The following is a 19,369-nucleotide window of genomic DNA, read 5'->3' on the forward strand; positions in this document are numbered from 1 at the left end:
CTCCTGTCGTATAAAATCGGATCTTTTAGTCCTGTATTTATAATGATACAATTTCAATTTATTACGATTTTTATATATGAAATTTAATAAAGCGTTGTAATAAATTTGTGTAATTTTAAGAACATTAAAATTACTGAACAAAATATTCAGATTTATAATCAAGAGGTATAGTAAGGCATATTTTAATTATTCTTTTCTGAACTAGTATTAGTGGAGTTAGGGTAGAATTACAAGCACTTCCCCATCCTAAAATTCGAGATAGGAGAATAGACTGAAATAAAGCTAAATAAATTAGACTTAAAATATTGACTGGTAAATAAGAGCAAAATATAACAAAGAAATAAATTTGCTTTACGTAATCTATTGCTGAAGTACATAATACGAGCGCGGAAGTTTATTCCATCGTAAATACTGCTCGATTGCAATTGAAAAGTTCTAGCAGAGGCTTATCAATCCCACACAAATATCCTACTTAAATAGACAATCTAAGTTTAGTAATGCAAAATGGAAGACAGGTACAAAAAAAAAAAGAGACTGTTGAAAGATTTGACTTGTAAATACAAACATAGACTATTATAAGGTGTAGTGATAATGCACCTCAAACTTGTGAACGTTTTCATCTTGAAGACAAGCAAAAATACATTCAGACTTTCAGGGAATATACTGATATCAATGTGAAAGCATCAGCTTTGTAGTTTGTAACACATATGATATATTATATTCAAATTTCAGAATGCGAAGGCGCATTAGTTAATGAACGATATCTGGACTAAGAAAAGAAATACTCTTTTAGTAAAAAAAAGTTCTAGGCTTTTGTTCTCAAAAATGTGTTGGGACATGTCAACAGTTAACCCCATGTGCAATTGTGGCTGCGATCTGGAAGGTCTGCAGAGGAGACTGCATGCCGAAGAAATAACCTTGAAAAAGAACTGCAGTACGAGTCCTATGGAGTCTATTCTAACCAAGGAGATTTCACAGTGCCCCCTATTTTTTTTTTTACAACTACAGCACTGTCAGACACTATATCTGTTTCGTTATGCTTCTTTTGAAGCTCTACATTTCTTGTTGTCCTCCATATTTTCCGTGCCTTCATTGACTTCGGAGTGCTCTCCTCTCCCATCTTAAGACTCCAACTTTACCTCTGTCATTGTCAAAATTGCTGAGCTATAAATCACCGCTCTGTGGTGAGTCGTTAATTTTAATGTTGAGCTTCTAATAATAGTATATGGCTTGTACAGTAGAATAGAATATTGTGACATACAAAATCAAAGTTTTGCTTTCTAAAGTTGCATTCACTTCGATTGTCTTGTAGATTTGGAGGTAAGAACCTTTCACTGTGATAAAATCGCCGTAACGGTAGACAACCGGAACACCTTTGAGTAGACTGGATTGCATACATGACAGGATAGAGCAACTTTCCTCTGAATGTCCGATTTACTGTAACATTTTTAATATCATGTTGCCTTCTGAAAGCCAACATACCAAAAACATGGTATAAATGCTGTTTCATATAAGGTTACAATATTATATAGACAACATTCATTTATTTATTCTATTCCGCGAAGAACATCGTTTATCAACATTAATCTCACTAGAGGTTTTGATTTTGTCGATAAATCTGCGAGTGGAATATTTATTATGTTCCGCAAAGAACATAGTTTATCAACAGTAATCTCACTAGAAATTTTAATTTTGTCGCTAAATCTGCGAGTGGAACATTTATTATGTTCCGCGAAGAACATCGTTTATAAACAGTAATCTCACTAGAGATTTTGTCGATAAATGTGCGAGTGGAACATTTATTATGTTCCACGAAGAATATCATTTATCAACAGTAATCTCACTAGAGGTTTTGATTTATCTAGAGAAAATCAAAACTCGAGTGGGATTTAATTGACTATTGCATGATTAGAAAAAAGTACTCTAATACAATAAAATATTAATTTACTTCACCAAAACGTTTGAACGGAGCCGCCATTTTCAGTTCTTTTTAAATATTTCATTTCTGCTGCAGTTACTTTTATTGGTATTTTGCCTTGATTGTCCAGTTTTCACAACCGTATAGTAAATTCGGAAGAGTGTTGAGTCTGTAATATCAGAATACACGAAACGTGTTAGAGGTAATACATGAAGAAATTCACGAATAAATACATCAAGAATTTAAATTAAATTATAACGAATTAGTTTAACTTAATTAGGGCTCAATAGAATTCATAAAATATGGTTTACAAATAGATGCATATATTCAAAAATTGTTGTTCGCAGCAATGAAGAGAGGTCATTAACTGTATTACAAGAAGATCTTTGACACTTAACATTAACGATAAGTGACATTTGTTTATGTACAAAAGAAGATTTTTCGTTTTTTAACCGTCTCGATAATTTGTATTATAAAATAATTCCTTTCTTACAATTGATGCCATATAGAACATTTTCTTTGTTTCAGGATGAAGCTGCTGCGGGCAGTCATGAGGACCAGCCTGTCTTCCAACACTTGGTCGACAACAGAGTGGACAACAGCAGTGAGGAGGAAGAAGAAGATAACCATGCTGACAAACAGGAAGACACAGAAGCGTCCCATCAACAGCCTCAATCGCAGGCACATCAGCCTGAACCTGAGCAAGCATCACAAGATCATACGCCCATACAAATAAGACTGCCGCTCCAGCTGGACTTTGATGAACTGGCTGGGGTGAGTATGCAGTGGAGGAACAAATCTGTATGAAATGTCAAAAGTTAAAATGCTCTTAATACAGTACATAAACAATGGCATGTAGATATAACATATAAATTCAAACTAGTAGTGTTATTTTGTATGGCTGTGATACAAAAGGCTGCAAGAGTGGATTGTGTGGAAAACTTAATGGCTAATTAAGAAAATTAATTTGTTGAACATTCGGAATATTATAGATCCCCTGCGCCGGAGCGAATTTTTCTCCTCAAATGTTGAATATTAATTGAACATTCGGAAGTTTATGAAAGTGGTAAATAACCCCAGAAGTTTTCACCGACATGGCATGAAGGTACATCATCAGATCAGAGAGAAAAAAGCCATGTGACATTACCTCAGCATTATAAATATTTGAGACACATTAATCACGTTCCCGTTACTTCACGTTAAAGATCCTCGGTACTCAGTTTATACGACAGTCTCCCAGAATTTTCTAAATATTGCGCATTTTTAGAAAATTTTTGTCTGTATCTAGGATCAAATCTGCTCCGAATAATTGTGATTTTAATCTTATATCTCTGTTATTTACGATTAATTTATGAATACTGTACATTTGAATTATTTAATTGAAGATACTGATAAGAAAACTTTGTATGCACATTCTTGCTCATCATAACAATGGCTGAGAACCAGACTGTTCTAAGTCCAAATTTTTATAAGAAAGAAATCTGTGTTTTATTGTGTTCCATGTCCTTGTCAGCATGTATGAATCAACAAAATTGTAATATTTCTCTTCATAAGGTTGCTATGAAGCTATTCCAAATTGTTTCGTGAAGCTTTGAATGTCAGGAGCTTAAAATAGCTCTCCTGGAAAAAGAAATAGTAAAATGGACTTGGAACAGTCTGGTCTGAGCCATCGATAATATAAATGTTGTTGCTGTATAAGAATTAATTTCGAATACCTTCGTACAAATAGCACTTTGGTAATTTAGAGAAGGCAATAAACAAAAATCGTTTTATCACAAACGTTAAATTTTTGAGTAGTTCAAACCTAACCAATCGTAATATATCTGATATTATTTCCATAAAAATATTAATTTTCATTGCATTAACAGATGCACTCTTTAGTCTCTGTACCTTTGCATAATATTTCTTAAAATGTGTATATGTAATAATGTCATTACTAAATGAAATGATAACTATTCAGTTAAATAAATCTTATATCATTGCGTACGTATAACATGTTACTGCCAATTACCTCTGTATACATATATCATATATTTATTTATATTTAGTTGTTCATCTATTTGTTTAGCTTTCTTTTGTTTTTATATTTACATACTTATCTACATCATTAAATCTTGAAATAAATACATCGTTTCTCTCTTATTCATCTTCCAACTAAATAATTTAAAATATTGTTGGTATATTATTTATCTTGCATGAGAGATACCGGTAAAGCTTTAGCACAGTCTAGTATATACAGTCACGAAGCTTCAGTTTATGAGGGTACTAGGAACAATAGACTGTGCTGGTACTGTTTCACATTGTATGTGATGAGGCGATAGTAGCGATCCTAATGGTTAGCAACTATCTATGGATGCATATTTACCACGTACTGAGCTTCGTGACTGTATATACTAGACTGTGGCTTTAGCCCAAAATATTTCATAACGATATTCACTTAACTTTCATCTTCGCAGGCAATGATGGAAAAGAATCAACGATCTAGAATGAACTGCGTAGTAGAAAAGCGTCGTGCAGAAGAAATCGTTGACCACCAGCCTCGTACTGTTCGCCTTCCCTTCGGTGTCAATGTGACAACAGATCCACGATACGAGCATGTTTCTGGAGAAAAAATGGCCATTTACTGCGAGAGTGGGAAGGACCAGCGGTGAGTTCCGAGATATGTCGTCGTACTATTTCGACATTAATAAAGAAGCCTAGATAATATTAAGTTTCGTTTCTGCACATAATTTTGAAATGTGGTCAACTTTTACACATATACGGTATTTGAATAATTATATTTGAGACAGGGTAAAGAAATCTTTTATTGAAAGCAATTTTTACACTCATTCAACTTTTCACAATTATATTTTTTAAGTAGGTTATTTTACGACGCTTTATCAGCATCTTAGGTTATTTAGCGTCTGAATGAGATGAAGGTGATAATGCCGGTGAAATGAATCCGGGGTCCAGCATCGGAAGTTACCCAGCATTTGCTCATATTGGGTTGAAGGAAAACTCCGGAAAAAACCTCAACCAGGTAACTTGCCCCGATCTGGAATCGAACCCGGGCCACCTGGTTTCGCGGCCAGACGCGCTAGCCGTTACTCCACAGGTGTGGACCTTCACAATTGTATGTAGGCTATTAATATAATATTATAAAACTATTACACATTTTTGAAAATGGTGGTGAAGATTTGTTAGTTTGTAGTAATAAATCCTACGTAAAATTAAAATAGGTAAGTGCATACATCACCACTAGAGAACCACCGGCGTGGCTCAGTCGGTTAAGGCTTGCCTGCCGATCTGAAGTTGCGTTCGGGCGCGGGTTCGATCCCCGCTTCGGCTGATTACATAGTTGGTTTTTTTTTCGAGGTTTTCCCCAACTGTAAGGTTAATGCCAGGTACTCTATGGCGAATCCTCGGTCTCATCTCGCCAAATACCATCTCGCTATCACCAATCTCATCGACGCTAAATAACCTAGTAGTTGATACAGCGTCGTTAAATAACCAACTTAAAAACACTAGGTATCGAAGTTGAGACACCAAAACATTGCCTAGAGGCGGCTACAGGTTTAAGGAACATTGACTATAGGATGACGTTAGCTGTTTATCTACTTTAATGATGTAGATACCCTCAGGTTCGTATGTGAAATGAAAGACGTCACGTGAAGGGAGCTCTGTTCATTCAGAGTTTAATGGGTGCGGGTTTTGTATTGTTTAGTGCATTCTAATAGGTTGCTTTGACACAGCATGTCTATTTTCTGTTTAAAAAGTAAACCTCTCGTCAGATGTTCAGTTGTGATTTAGTGAAGGTAGGTACTATGAAGATATATTAAAATGCCGCCAATAAAATCTGTAACTTTGCCTGTGCTTGTAAAGGAGTCCGGATATGATTATTTTTCAGTCAAAGACGAAAATATATTATTATGTTATGAAGTGTTGAAATTAAACATAAAAGTTAAAGAGCGTCATGATTTACAAAAATATTGTGACTCTAAAAGACATATCGAACATCTGAAATGGTTTAGTGATTCGATTTCGGGTCAGTCCACTCTTTATTATGACTTGTGTCTGATGCTGGCATGTGCGAATATTGCGTTCCATGAACTTGAGAATCCACATTGTAAACACTTGATTGAAAAGTATACGTCTAGAAAATTGCCGACTCCAACAACCATGCGTACGCAATACTTACCCTCGTGTTATGAAAGAATTTTAAATTCTATACGAGCAGCTGTTGATAACAATGAGTGTTAAACTAAAACTGAAGAATGTTCTTGAAAAAAATCCTGCATATTCAAAACACTGTGAAGTGTAATATGAATTAAATAGAGAACAGGCACAAGATAATACACAACATTATGCAGAAATGACAGATTATATAAGCGAGGGGGTGGAGTATGCGCTTATATTAGGAATGACTTGAAACCAAAAGTTCTTCTGAAATCCCAAGGCGATGCTGCACATCCGGAATACATATTCATCGAAATACAAGCAAGCCTACAGAAATGTCTTGTAGCCGTTGTTTATAAGCCCCCTAAGGCAGGCCATTTATCTGACCTAGAAATTCCACTAACTAATCTTTTACCGCAATATGAACACGTTCAAGTTTTCGGTGATTTCAACACCAATCTTCTAGCTCTTAAATCAAATGGGACTAAACAACTGTGTAACATGTTGGAAGCGTTTAACTTAAAAATCCTTCCCCTTAACCCCACTCATCACACAGCTACTACTGAAACTCTAATAGATCTAATTATTACAAACAATCCTGACAGAATTGTAACATCAGGGCAGTTGCCTGTTCCTGGAATTTCCACGCACGACTTAATATTCGCAGAGTATTCTCTCCAGTGCCCGAAAGCTGCAGCGAAATTCATTACATACAGAGATCTAAAACAAGTCGACGACGATCAATTAATTTCCGACGCTATGGAATTGTCATGGCATACAATATTTAACTTAGTCACTGTTGATGAAAAATTAACAGCTTTTAATAACATGGTGCTACAATTGTTTGATAAACATGCACCATTAAGGAAAAGACGTGCCACTCATCGTCCTGCTCCATGGATGACTGATAGCATACGTAACCTCATGGCGTCACGTGATGCTGCCTACAGGAAGTATAGACACGATAAATCTGAGGAAAATTTTTACAACTATAAAAAAATTAGGAACAGAACAACGCAAAACATTAGAAATGCCAAACTCCGTCACGCTCTCAGTCTTGTCGATCCCTCCATTACCCCACGGTATCTTTGGAAGCATTTACGTGACATGGGAATAGGAAGTAAAACTACAGAAACTGAAATCTCAAACATATCACTTGATAAGCTTAATCAGTTCTTTACTTCACCACCCACCTCACAACCTGACAAACAACAAAAACTTAACACCATTAATACTCTCTTAGTCATTCCTCTTCCTGCTCGCGAAAAGTTTTTCTTCTCTAATATTACTGACACTGAAGTTAGGCAGGCTCTTAAAAACACTAGATCTACAATGCAAGGGTCTGACAACATAAACATTGTTTATATTAATAAATTAATCGATATCGTGCTTCCTGTGATAACACATATTTTTAATTCTTCCATCATTACTTCTACCTACCCAAATCTTTGGAAAACGGCTTTAGTGCGTCCAATACCTAAAGTGAACACACCTACATCTCCTAAAGACTATCGGCCAATCTGCATTCTTCCCGTTCTGTCAAAGGCTCTTGAACGTATTATCCATAAGCAATTAAGCAAATATCTGATTGAATTTAATATTATCGACCCCTTCCAATCTGGATTCAGAAGCGGGCATAGCACTTCCACTGCTTTATTGAATTTAACTGAAGATATACGAGAGGCTATGGATAAACGACTAGCAACAATATTAATTTTATTGGATTATAGCAAAGCATTTGACTCTGTTGACATGGAGCTACTATTAACTAAACTTCGAGTGTTAAATTTTTCTGACAGCGTTATCACCTGGATGCACTCCTACCTCACTGGCCGCCAGCAGCGTGTTGTCTTTAATAATCGGTTCTCCACCTGGCAGAGAGTAGAGTCATGATTTCCCCAGGGTTCGGTATTGGGTCCATTGCTTTTCTGTCTCTATATTAACGATATCGCCAAGTGATTTAAATATTGCAGATATCATATTTATGCAGATGACTTCAATTATCCATTTCCGCCAGTCCTGATAGACTAAGTGACTGTATTAATAGACTCAATAAAGATCTCGAATCCGTTTCATCCGACTTAACTTAGATACAGATAAATCACAGGCTATCTTATTTTCGAATAAAAGATTAATCCCCGATATTAATAAGCTCAACCTTCCTCCCGTGACTCTGAATAAAGCGATCATTCCATTCAGTTCAACTGTAAAAAACCTGGGAGTTCATTTTGAATCTAACCTTACCTGGGACACGCATATCAAACACACATGCAAGAAAGTATTTTCCACTCTTCACTCATTAAAAAGATTGTACCACTATCCAGCTAAATTAAAGCAGATGCTTGTACAGACTCTTATTATGCCTCATTTCGATTATTGTGACGCTTTATTCAGTGATCTCGGGGTGGATTTATCCCAGAAACTGCAACATGTTCATAATGCGTGTGTTCGTTTCATTTGTAATGTCCGCTACTACGATCACATTTCGCCTTCTTTCGATAAATGATTGTGGCTCAGGTTAAATGAGAGGAGAAAGTTACATTCCCTTTCTCTCTTATACCGAATTTTGCACACCTCTACTCCCTCTTTCTTATCTGTCCGATTCCACAGTCTTTCTCGGTATCATAACTTAAATACTCGGTCACAATATGACAACACGCTAGAAATACCACTGCACACATCATCTCTTTATTCTTCGTCTTTCACTGTTGCTACTTCTCGTCACTGGAATTCTCTGCCGCCTGAAGTCAAGGACTGCCGAACTTTAATTTCCTTTAAATGTAAATTAGAAAAGTATCTTATGATGAGTTGCCAGACCTAACGTGTTGCAAATGTGTTCCACTGTATTTATTATTATTATTTTTCTTATTTTTATTATCTAAATCGTGTTTATTTATCACTTAACGCGAATATGTATCCCACTGTGTTGTTGTTTTTTATTATTAATCTATTTTTTGTGTACATTTTATTCAATTGTCGGTTTCTGATTTAATTATGTAAGTCCTACTCAATTGTAATCTAATATTAATATGTATACTAACGTGTTTATTTTTATTTTTACTGTGTACATTTTTCTTTTTTTATTGAATTATCGGCTTCTGTTTTTATGTGATTCGCATTTGATTCTAACAAATTAATATGTATTTCACTATGTTTATTTTTATTTTATGAGGTAAATTTTATGTAACTACCTCTTTTGATCTCATTATGTAATCAGTATGTAATTACTTAATTCTGATCAAGTTTTATGATCAACTGTGTAAGCAAGTTTTAATCCTGGTTGAGTGTAAGAGAAGGCCTTAAGGCCTTAACTCTGTCAGGTTAAATAAAGCCATTATTATTATTATTATTATTATTATTATTATTATTATTATTATTATTATTATTATTATTATTATTATTATTATTATAAGTATAAACTATTTCAAATTCGCACCACTAACATCGTGTGATGTCGAAAGAATATTGTCTTAGTACAGCATTGTTTCAGTGATAATCGAACCAGTTTTATTTGACAATTTACGAATGTACACAGTTGTAGATTGAAACAAAATTAGTGTCACTTAAATTAGGCTACACTATTAATTTTTATTTAAAATCTATCACCATTTTCTACAACAGAGAGAGGTAAGCCGCTTTCATAAATGTATATTACAATCTATTTGTCGGCAAATCTATCGTGCTATCAAGAAGGAGTACGTTATACGGCAGTAAAATTTTTTAATACCCTCCCTATGAATATAAAAAATTAAAGAAGTTCCTAATTTGTCACGCCTTGTATTCTATAGATGAATTCATGGCATTCAACAACTAAAACTTTGTGTTGTATTTGAAACTTTGTGTTATTTCTTAGCCCAGACTGACTAAAATGTTACATGCTTGAATCATAACCTCAATGATATGTTGCTATTGTTCACAGTCACGTGCCCATGGAAATGATGGCTACACCGATCGTGGTTCCCCTGCCTGGACCCGTGCACCTCCCCCTCCAGTTCCACGGTCCCATGCAACAGCCACATCACAACAGAATGCCCATGCCTGTCAACCGCGCTGCTCAGCCTGCAGTCGGACTTGTTCCTCCTCCACCCAACCACGTTCAACAAGTGCCTCTACCAGTGGCCCTGCCCATGCACCACATGCAGCTGCAGCCGGGCCAGGTGCACGCTGCCATCCAGGTGACAGAAGCTCGTGAAGAGAGACCATCCTTCCAACAGCACCACATTCCAATCCAAGTAGAAACTCATGAGGGTCGAGCTATTCATCGCATCCCCATCCAGGTGGAAGCCCGTGATGGCAGGACATTCCAGCAGATCCCCATCCAGGTGGAGACCCGCGAGGGCAGAGGCTTCCCGCACCCGCCCATGCCGATCCATGTAGAGACACGCGAGGGACGAGCATTCCAGCACCCAGCCATGCCCGAGGCACGGGAAGGAAGGGGATTTCAGCCTCAGCACATCCCCATCCACGTAGCGGAGGCTCGAGGTGAGGGACGAGGCTTCAATCCTGAGGCTGCGGCAGCTGCTGCAGCTGCGATGCACGCCGCTGAAGGGCGTGTCTTCCACCAACAAGCCCCTGCTCCAGAAATGGTGAACCGCCCACCATTCCAGCGCCTTCCAGTACATGTTCCTGTTCCCATGATGCAGCAGATTCAAGTGGAGGAACAGCCACAACCTCGCCCACATTGTGAGTATAAATGGACCAAACCAACTTCAATACTTTATTCTGCTGGTATCCAGAAGGCGAACTACATTGTGATGTGTAACTAACTAGGCAAAGAATAGGGAACATGAACTACTGGTTATCTAATAAGATCGTGTTTGAGGGAGAGAGTCAGGAAATTTTACTTGCACTAACATAACTCCTATATAGGCAAAATGAGATCAAAAAGGCAGTAATTCTGATGGATTCCAGAGCTGTAATACAAGCAGTTACTTCCAGACTGAAACAGAAAACAAGTGGACCTCCTATTCGACAAATTAAGAACTTTATGAATCATTTGTCCTGAGTAAAACAACATACAGGTATACAATCGGTTTATCACACGTAGGAATATATGGTAACAAGATGGCAGACACTCTATCAAAAAAGAACAACTCTTTTCAAATCCAGTTTAGTTTGGATGCTCAAAAATTACACTCCTAAAGAAAAATGTTCTGAAAATTACAAACACACAACCATGAAGATAACCAGAGACAAACAGTGGGCCAAGATACAAGAAGAGTGGATTCTTAACAATCATAAGCCACGGAAATATTCGACGGTAGCATGTTTAGCAGCCCATCTATATAAAATAAACATCTTCACATCAGAAGAATGCACAATCAATGCAGGATCAAAGATGAAAGCCTTCTCACCTCTAAGTAACTCAACACCACAAAACAACAGGCAGCTAATTTAGCTAAATTGTACTGGGACATTAGATTCCAAATGAACTAGATGTTTTTTTTTATTTCTTACAGTGCAAAATACGTGATCTGTGCAAAATACTATAAGAATATCAAATTACCTACAAAAAATGTAGCTAACAAAACTCCCACAAAAAAAATATATTTGAAAAGTAGCGTAAAATTTTACGTTATACTAGTATTTCAGCAACCTTTCATTTATCGTTAACGAAGACAAGACAGTTGCATCACATCTTACACTATAGTAGAGGTAGGCTATATTGATACAGGTACTTCATAGATTACAATTTAACTTAGTGTCTACTACAACTTATGTGTTGTATTGTCTGCCATAAGCAATCTAATATGATGAATAAGTTGAAGGACATGTTTAACAGTATATTTTGTGTGCAGTTGTATCTGATGAGAAGCGAATTATCACTGAGAACATTTTCAAGTACGTGTTTTCCAATATTTTGAAGAAAGAAATCTAGATTTACGCAGTTTTTGTGCCTTGCAATTTGTGATGGCAGCTGTTTGTATTATTTAAGCTTTCCGTACACTACTTTTCAAAGAGAGAGATTTTGACTTGATTTATAAAGTCTACATATGTACCTATCTTAAAGCAAGCATTTTCGCCTTTTAGTTGGCAGTATATTTCACAATAGATCTTCCATTTATTTATTTTAAGATTAGTCCTTATTAACTCTAAAATTGAAGAGTGTGATCCCAAAACTCGCTCAGTCCATTTGGCCATTTTTTTTTTATTTATGCATGCATTTGATCTTTTTAGACATCTGTCATTATAATTATTTTAAGTTTCTTTTTCTCTAAACAATATCAATCCTTGTCTAAAAGTTTGTGTTATTCACTTGAAAACTCGCTCAGTCCGTAGACCAATGGATAAAAAAAATAGACCAGTCCTTTCATAAAAATGGACTTACGCGTTTTGAAATCACACTCTCCAATTGAGTTTTAAAAATTGATGCCCTGATGTGTCTGCAACCCGTACAATGGATGAGTAGAAGAATAATTTGCCGCTTCAGAAAGGTGTTTTGCATTTTGCACACAGCGCCAGCGCCATACATGTGTAGCACCTTGCTGATGCGGCACCCAGTGAAACAAACGATAGTGTCAATGAAGTGTCCGCCATGGCGAGGGTATATTAGAGTTTGGAAACTATTTATCCTGATCTCGTCGTATGTAAACTTATTTTCTTATATGTCATCAAATGTAGCCTGTACTGGTACTCTGACTTGTTCTTTAACATTTCAGATGTTCAGCCCAGATCAGTACGAAGTGTAGACGAAGTTCTGCATCGTCGGGACAAGAGAGTACGCAGGTGCGCCTGTGACTGTGCTTGCTGAGGATCTTGACAGTGAGCTGTAAATACTGAATATCCGGCACAGTCGGTCAATTCTGATGCTCTAGTAGCAGTGTCATGGATATATCACAAATCAACAAACATGATTTGTTAGAAGAAAGAAAATCATCAAATAATCAATCACAAAAAGTGTGGAAAACGAAATTAATAATATCCTTGCATAAGTTTGTTTCAAATAATAAACAGTCTTTTTATATTTTGTAAATGTGTACAATAGAGAAATCGAAAAACAGATCATTAGGAATAAATAGTTCCTTTATAAGATTCTGTAGGTTTATTTAGTTTAATTTTAATTGTATCACTACACCAACAAGGACAATACTGTATTCTTATTTTAAAAGCTAAGCACTTAAATTGTCAACTGTAAATACTAGTATTTTTTAAATAAATGAAATACAGACATTTTCACTTGTATTTACCCTCTCATTTATTTCCCAGCCTTCCCTTCCATTTCACATAAAAATGAGATCCCCATTTATTATAAAATTTTTAAAATCAATATCCTATTATTTAATGTGTCTAATTGAAGAATTAACTATATGTGGGAGCATATTTCCGCAATATTTCGATCATATTTTCCAAGGCAACGGGCATAGTGAATTATAATCATATAGAATTTCCCACTACAAGTGTGCAACTGGCAATATAACTGCAAAATTTAATATCAAGTGACAAAATAGTAAGCATAAGAGAAGTTGAAGAGTCTCTGGTAAGATCTATTTCAATACTGTTAAATTTGAACTATAAACCATTACTATACCCAGGCTGTTGTAACCTTGTACCTTACAGCTGAGTGTAATATTGGTAATGAGAGATACGATGTTGCCACAATGACCACTCACTACACAACAGCTGACATAACTTAAGCGGAATTTGTTATTCTGCTCTATTAATTCAAATTATAATTATTATGTAACTTCATTCTTTATTGCTATCCTCTTAGAGAGGCTTAAAGTTTCTGCTGTCCGCTTATTAAATTATCTTCAGAAATAGATGCATGCCTATATATACGGACAAATTCCTTCTCCTGTTTGTAAAATTGATGATTCACTTACACCAATTCTGACGCCTGACTATTTACACAAGGATTCTTACTACGTGAGTTACTATTTTTTAACGTCTATTTTTGCGACATTTCACAAATTATTTTTAACTTTATAACACTTAACACAACAGGTGATAGTTACACTGTAATATAAGCATGTAGCAAACCGACAACCCAGTAGCACTCCACGTGGCAGCATGAGTAGCTGAAAGAAAATGCTACGTTCTGATTGGTTCAGAACAACTCTTCTAACTCGTTGGTTCAGAAAGCTGCCGCACAGTGTTCTTCAATTTTTTTATAGGAAGGATAGCCAATCCAAATAATAACTGTCAAGTGCAAAGTTACAACGGCCTGGGTATAGCTCTCAGTTTATAGATTTTAGAGTGATTTTTTTTTTTAGATGCTTAGATTCTAAATTATCAGTGTTTTATACTTATATATTAGCTCACATACCGTACATTTATCATCCAAAATTTTCGACACTATCAAAAAAGATGCAAGGCTAATTCATATTATGTGTAGTAACATATTAAAGAATGCTTCCTGAAATTTTCGAACTATTCTTTTGTCTCGAAGCTATAAAGAAATTCCTTTCACTAAAAGATAGCTGTTTGTTAACATACGACATTTATAGTGGTAAGAATATTAATACGGTATGTTTATCGTAGTCATATTAGAGATTAATTATTAAAGATTAAGCAAAAAAAGTATGCATTTAATAACAACATTCAAGTAATAAAATAAGAATATCCAGGAAAAATTATTATGGAAACAAATAATTAAAAACAGACAACTTTTTGCGTTTTGTTAGAAGATCTACTGAGCTTGTATACAATTAATTTTGAGTGATATGTTAAACATAAAAATTCTGTGTGTGTATGTGTGTGTGCGTGCGCGCGCGAGCGCGCGCGTGTGTGTGTGTGTGTGTGTGTGTGTGTGTGTGTGTGTGCGCGTGTGTGCGTGTTTTTTATTTCGTCCTAAGTATCATACAGGATGATGTTGGACACATCAAAAGAAATTAAAACTAGAAAGAGTTCTAAAACTAATACACATTAGCAAAACAATACTGATATATATAAAATGTTGTATAGTATTGACAAATGATTGAACACTGCAATTAATACAATGATATTGATTACACAACTAAATTTATACCGGTATAGAAGCAATGTCACATGAATAAATTAAGGCTAAAAATAAGAAAAAAATGTCAAATCTTCACACAATAAACCTAGAACTAATAATTATCTATGAAACATTTATTATTTACTTTTAATAATATATATGTACGACTTAACAACATTTAATAACTGTAAAACTAACATTGAAGATGTTCTTGTACTGAATAAAAACAACCATCCACAAGAAATTTCTTTAATTTATTAAATGGAAGTCTGCAGTTGTAATAAAAACTTTTTTTTTCAAAAAGAAAACTTTTGTATGCAAACAAATGCAAATTATACTTTCTTCTTATATAATGATTGTGAATTTGTTCATTTCTAGTAAAATTTTGGAGTTGTTTATGGACACGAATCAAAATCTCGTATATGTAAATGCATGGTACAGTGAGAATGTTTAGAATTTTGAAATAAGATCTACAGCTTGTGTTGCTGGGCAGATTTAACATAATTGTTATGGCTTTCTTTTGAATTTGAAATATTCTGGAACAATGTATTTGCAGTTTCATAGAAAACTTTAGGTATAATCTTAATATTGAAATACCCATATTTTCCATTAACCCATATATTAGGTGTCTTTCATTATATAATTTTTACTTTTATTTTCATGTTACTATGCCAGTATAGAAAAGGGCAAAGAAACACTACCTTAAGTATTATTGAGACAAAGAATTTGTTTCACGTTAATATGAAATAAAGTTCTTGTACATGCGAAAATTCTTCGTCAATACAGCTAAATCTCTTTATCATAAAATTTTGTGAAGATATCTAAGCAAGAGTAACAAATAAACAGACGACTACGGTATGTCTCATTGCGTTACAAACATCTGAAAAATGATACTTCTCTAAGGAAATGCTTAGTTTTCCCATATTAATAACCAGGGAAAGGATTTATATGTAAATACATATTTACTTATAAAGCTAATATAATTTATATTTTGCATTATCTTTATGTTTCACAATGTGTAGGGTTGAAAAATCCTACTTTTATTTTCCATATTTTTCCATATTTTAGAGTTTAGTACATATTTTCGTTAATTTCCATATATTTTCCATATTTCATATAAAACAGTCCATATTATATTAGGTTTAACAATAAAACAAAACAAAATTCCATTAACTTTTAAAAATACATTTCAACAATAGAGATTTAAACACATGTTCAGTAATCCCTTTAACATCAGAGTTATTTGAAAATTAGCAGTCCTATCAACAATGGGAAAGTAAGTTACAAAACTGTATTAATTTAATTTAAAATTTTTAACAGACTTCAGTTGTGCAGCTCAACAGTTAAATGCCAGTCAGAGTACACATAGGTTCAGTTTTGTAAATCATACTATAAAGACGGTAAATATGCCAAAAGTACGTCATTCAGTCAATTTAAAATCAAAACTAACAAGTTACATTTCAGAATTTAAAGAAGATGGTTTATCAACTGACAATAAAATATTATTTTGTAATTTGTGTCAGTGTGCAGTATCATCTACACAAAAGTTCCTGGTGCAACAACACATTACAACTAGTAAACATCAGGCCAACAAACAACTAAATTCCAAGCAGAGACAATTGTTTTTAACACAACCAACAACATCGAATGTAAGATCTGAGTTTAACATCGACCTGTGCCGTTCTCTCATCTCTGCTGATATTCCTCTCTACAAACTAAAGAATAAGGTCTTCAGGGAATTCCTTGAAAAATATACTCAACATACAATCCCGGATGAGTCAACACTTAGGAAGACGTATGCTCCATCCATCTACGATGAGACAATACAGAAGATAAGAGATGAAATTAAAGATAGTTCAATTTGGGTTTCCATTGATGAGACTCCCGACAAAGAAGGTAGACTTGTTGGTAATGTAGTTATCGGTTTGTTAAGTGAACAATATTCTGAACGAATTCTTTTACATTGTGATGTTCTAGAAAAGTGCAATAACAAAACTATAGTTAAACTGTTCAACGAAGCTATGGGTATCCTGTGGCCAAAGGGTATTATGTACGATAATGTGTTATTCTTTATTAGCGATGCTGCCCCTTATATGGTCAAAGCTGGACAAGCATTATCTGTTGTATATCCTAAATTGACTCATTTTACTTGTGTGGCGCATGCATTTCATCGTGTGGCAGAAGTGGTCAGAGACAATTTCCCTAAAGTAGATTTGTTGATTTCATCAGTGAAAAAAGTATTTCTCAAAGCTCCCAGTAGAGTTAACGTGTTGAAAGAAATGTACCCTGAAATTCCATTGCCACCAAAGCCAATTTTAACTAGATGGGGTACATGGCTAGAAGCAGTTGAATATTATGCCGAACATATAGACTCTATTAACAATGTTCTCCTTGCATTGGACTCTGAAGATGCAGTCTCAATTGATACTGCGAAAACAGTTACCTGTGACATAAGTGTGAAGAATGACTTAGCTCACATTCAGCATACATTTTCATGCATCATAAAAACGCTCAAAAGTCTCCAAAATAGGCACCTTTCACTATCTGAAAGTTTTGAAATTATAAATAGTACTGTGGAACAACTGAATCGTGGTAGAGGTAAAGTTGCAGATGCAGTAAGAGCTAAGGTGGACACTGTACTTTCAAAAAACCCTGGATATGAAGAACTACAAAAGGTTGTTGCTGTGATGAGTGGTGAATCAACAGTGAAGATTAACTTGGACTTATCCCCAGCAGACATTGTGAAATTGAATTATGTACCAGTTACTTCTTGTGACGTCGAACGCTCTTTTAGTCAGTATAAATCTATCCTCAGAGACAATAGAAGAAGATTCACTTTTCAGCACTTGAAAGAAATGTTTGTAACCTATTGTTATGGTAACAGACAATAAAAATTGTGTTTTGTTGAAACTACATTGGAAGATAAGGTACGTCCATTATATTTTTTGTTTAGTTTGATTAAAATGTACCAATATTTAACGTACATAGTCATTTTTTTATAATTTTAAGTCCATATTTAATTCCATATTTTGGTAAAAATCCATATTTAATTCCATATTTTGGTAAAAATAACTACATATATATTTACATATTTCATATATTTTTAGTCCATATAAATCCGTTCCCTGTTAATAACCCTCCCCCTTATTAAGAATTTTCCTCATATTAAGCCTAGCAGTGCTAAGGTGCGATATGTCACATGGGTGTCTAAGGAGTTGCCCGGGTTTTGTTTTGATTTTTAATGTAAGTTATTAGTAATTACTTTATTATGTTACTACACAATTTCTTATCAGGAACATTCTAAAAGACACAAACATAAGACTTTATGGAAATAGTCTATATATGAGAAATACACATTTTCATTAGACAACACTTTGGCTATTTAAATTTATTTACTTTATTTTAGTTGGTTATTTAACGACGCTGTATCAACTACTAGGTTATTTAGCGTCGATGAGACTGGTGATAGCGAGATGATATTTGGCGATAAGAGGCCGAGGATTCGCCATAGATTACCTTGCATGCACATTACAGTTGGGGAAAACCTCGGAAAAAACCCAACCAGGTAATCAGCCCAAGCGGGGATCGAACCCGCGCCCGAACGCAACTTCAGACGGGCAGGCAGGCGCCTTAACCGACTGAGCCACGCCTGTGGCTGGCTATTTAAACTTCAGATTTTTCTATACTAAGTAATCAACAAAAAAACATACAGTACTACTGAAAACCAGAAATAGAAAAACTGAAAATCAAAGTCATACATTGCTTAATTCTCAAAAGCTTTTTTCTCACTCATTTTCTCTTTCACAATTTGTGCATATGCCTAAGGGAGGCAAAAATTGTCCGCACTATAAATAAAGATTATAGACAGATTTAAATAATTCATAAAAATTATAAATCCATGTCATTATGTATTTGAGATATTAATCTACAAATACTTAAAATCTTGCTTCTTCATTTATTTTCAACAATTACCCATATTATACAAATAAAACCAATACTGCGGGCAATTTTTGCCTCCCCCCCTTAACAGTGCTAGGATTAACAATGTTCCCCATATTAGACTCAGTTATTCTACATAGGCCTAAATATTATATAAAATTAGAAATAAAAAACGTTGGATGACAATATTCAATGGAAAACAAAAATAAAAATGCCTTTATAAAGCCCCTTAATGGATATATAACTGTCTCATTTTAACTGAAAAAATAGTAAAGACAGAGGAGAATTAATTGCTTTTCGTTTCTTTTACATTCTCTCAAGAGATTCCAGTCTATTCACTCAGCACAAACCTAATGCACCAAATTTAATGCTGAACCTTCCCGTCTGCATTTACCTACGTTATGTTTATTATCACTATC

General features: G+C 34.8%; 1 protein-coding gene across 1 annotated transcript in view; it reads left to right on the top strand.

Moving 5' to 3' along the window:
- The window catches only part of Msr-110, a 160,512-nt gene extending 147,257 nt beyond the window's left edge, over positions 1 to 13,255 (top strand). The window contains exons 5-8 of the mRNA XM_069844688.1: positions 2,447 to 2,692; positions 4,375 to 4,565; positions 9,993 to 10,756; positions 12,733 to 13,255. Of these exons, the coding sequence (XP_069700789.1) occupies positions 2,447 to 2,692; positions 4,375 to 4,565; positions 9,993 to 10,756; positions 12,733 to 12,824 (1,293 nt within the window). The 3' untranslated portion in view covers positions 12,825 to 13,255. The remainder of the gene's footprint in view (positions 1 to 2,446; positions 2,693 to 4,374; positions 4,566 to 9,992; positions 10,757 to 12,732) is intronic.
- Positions 13,256 to 19,369: the final 6,114 nt, after the last annotated feature.

Source organism: Periplaneta americana, chromosome 14 (genome assembly GCF_040183065.1).
Source record: "Periplaneta americana isolate PAMFEO1 chromosome 14, P.americana_PAMFEO1_priV1, whole genome shotgun sequence".
Classification (NCBI taxonomy): domain Eukaryota; kingdom Metazoa; phylum Arthropoda; class Insecta; order Blattodea; family Blattidae; genus Periplaneta; species Periplaneta americana.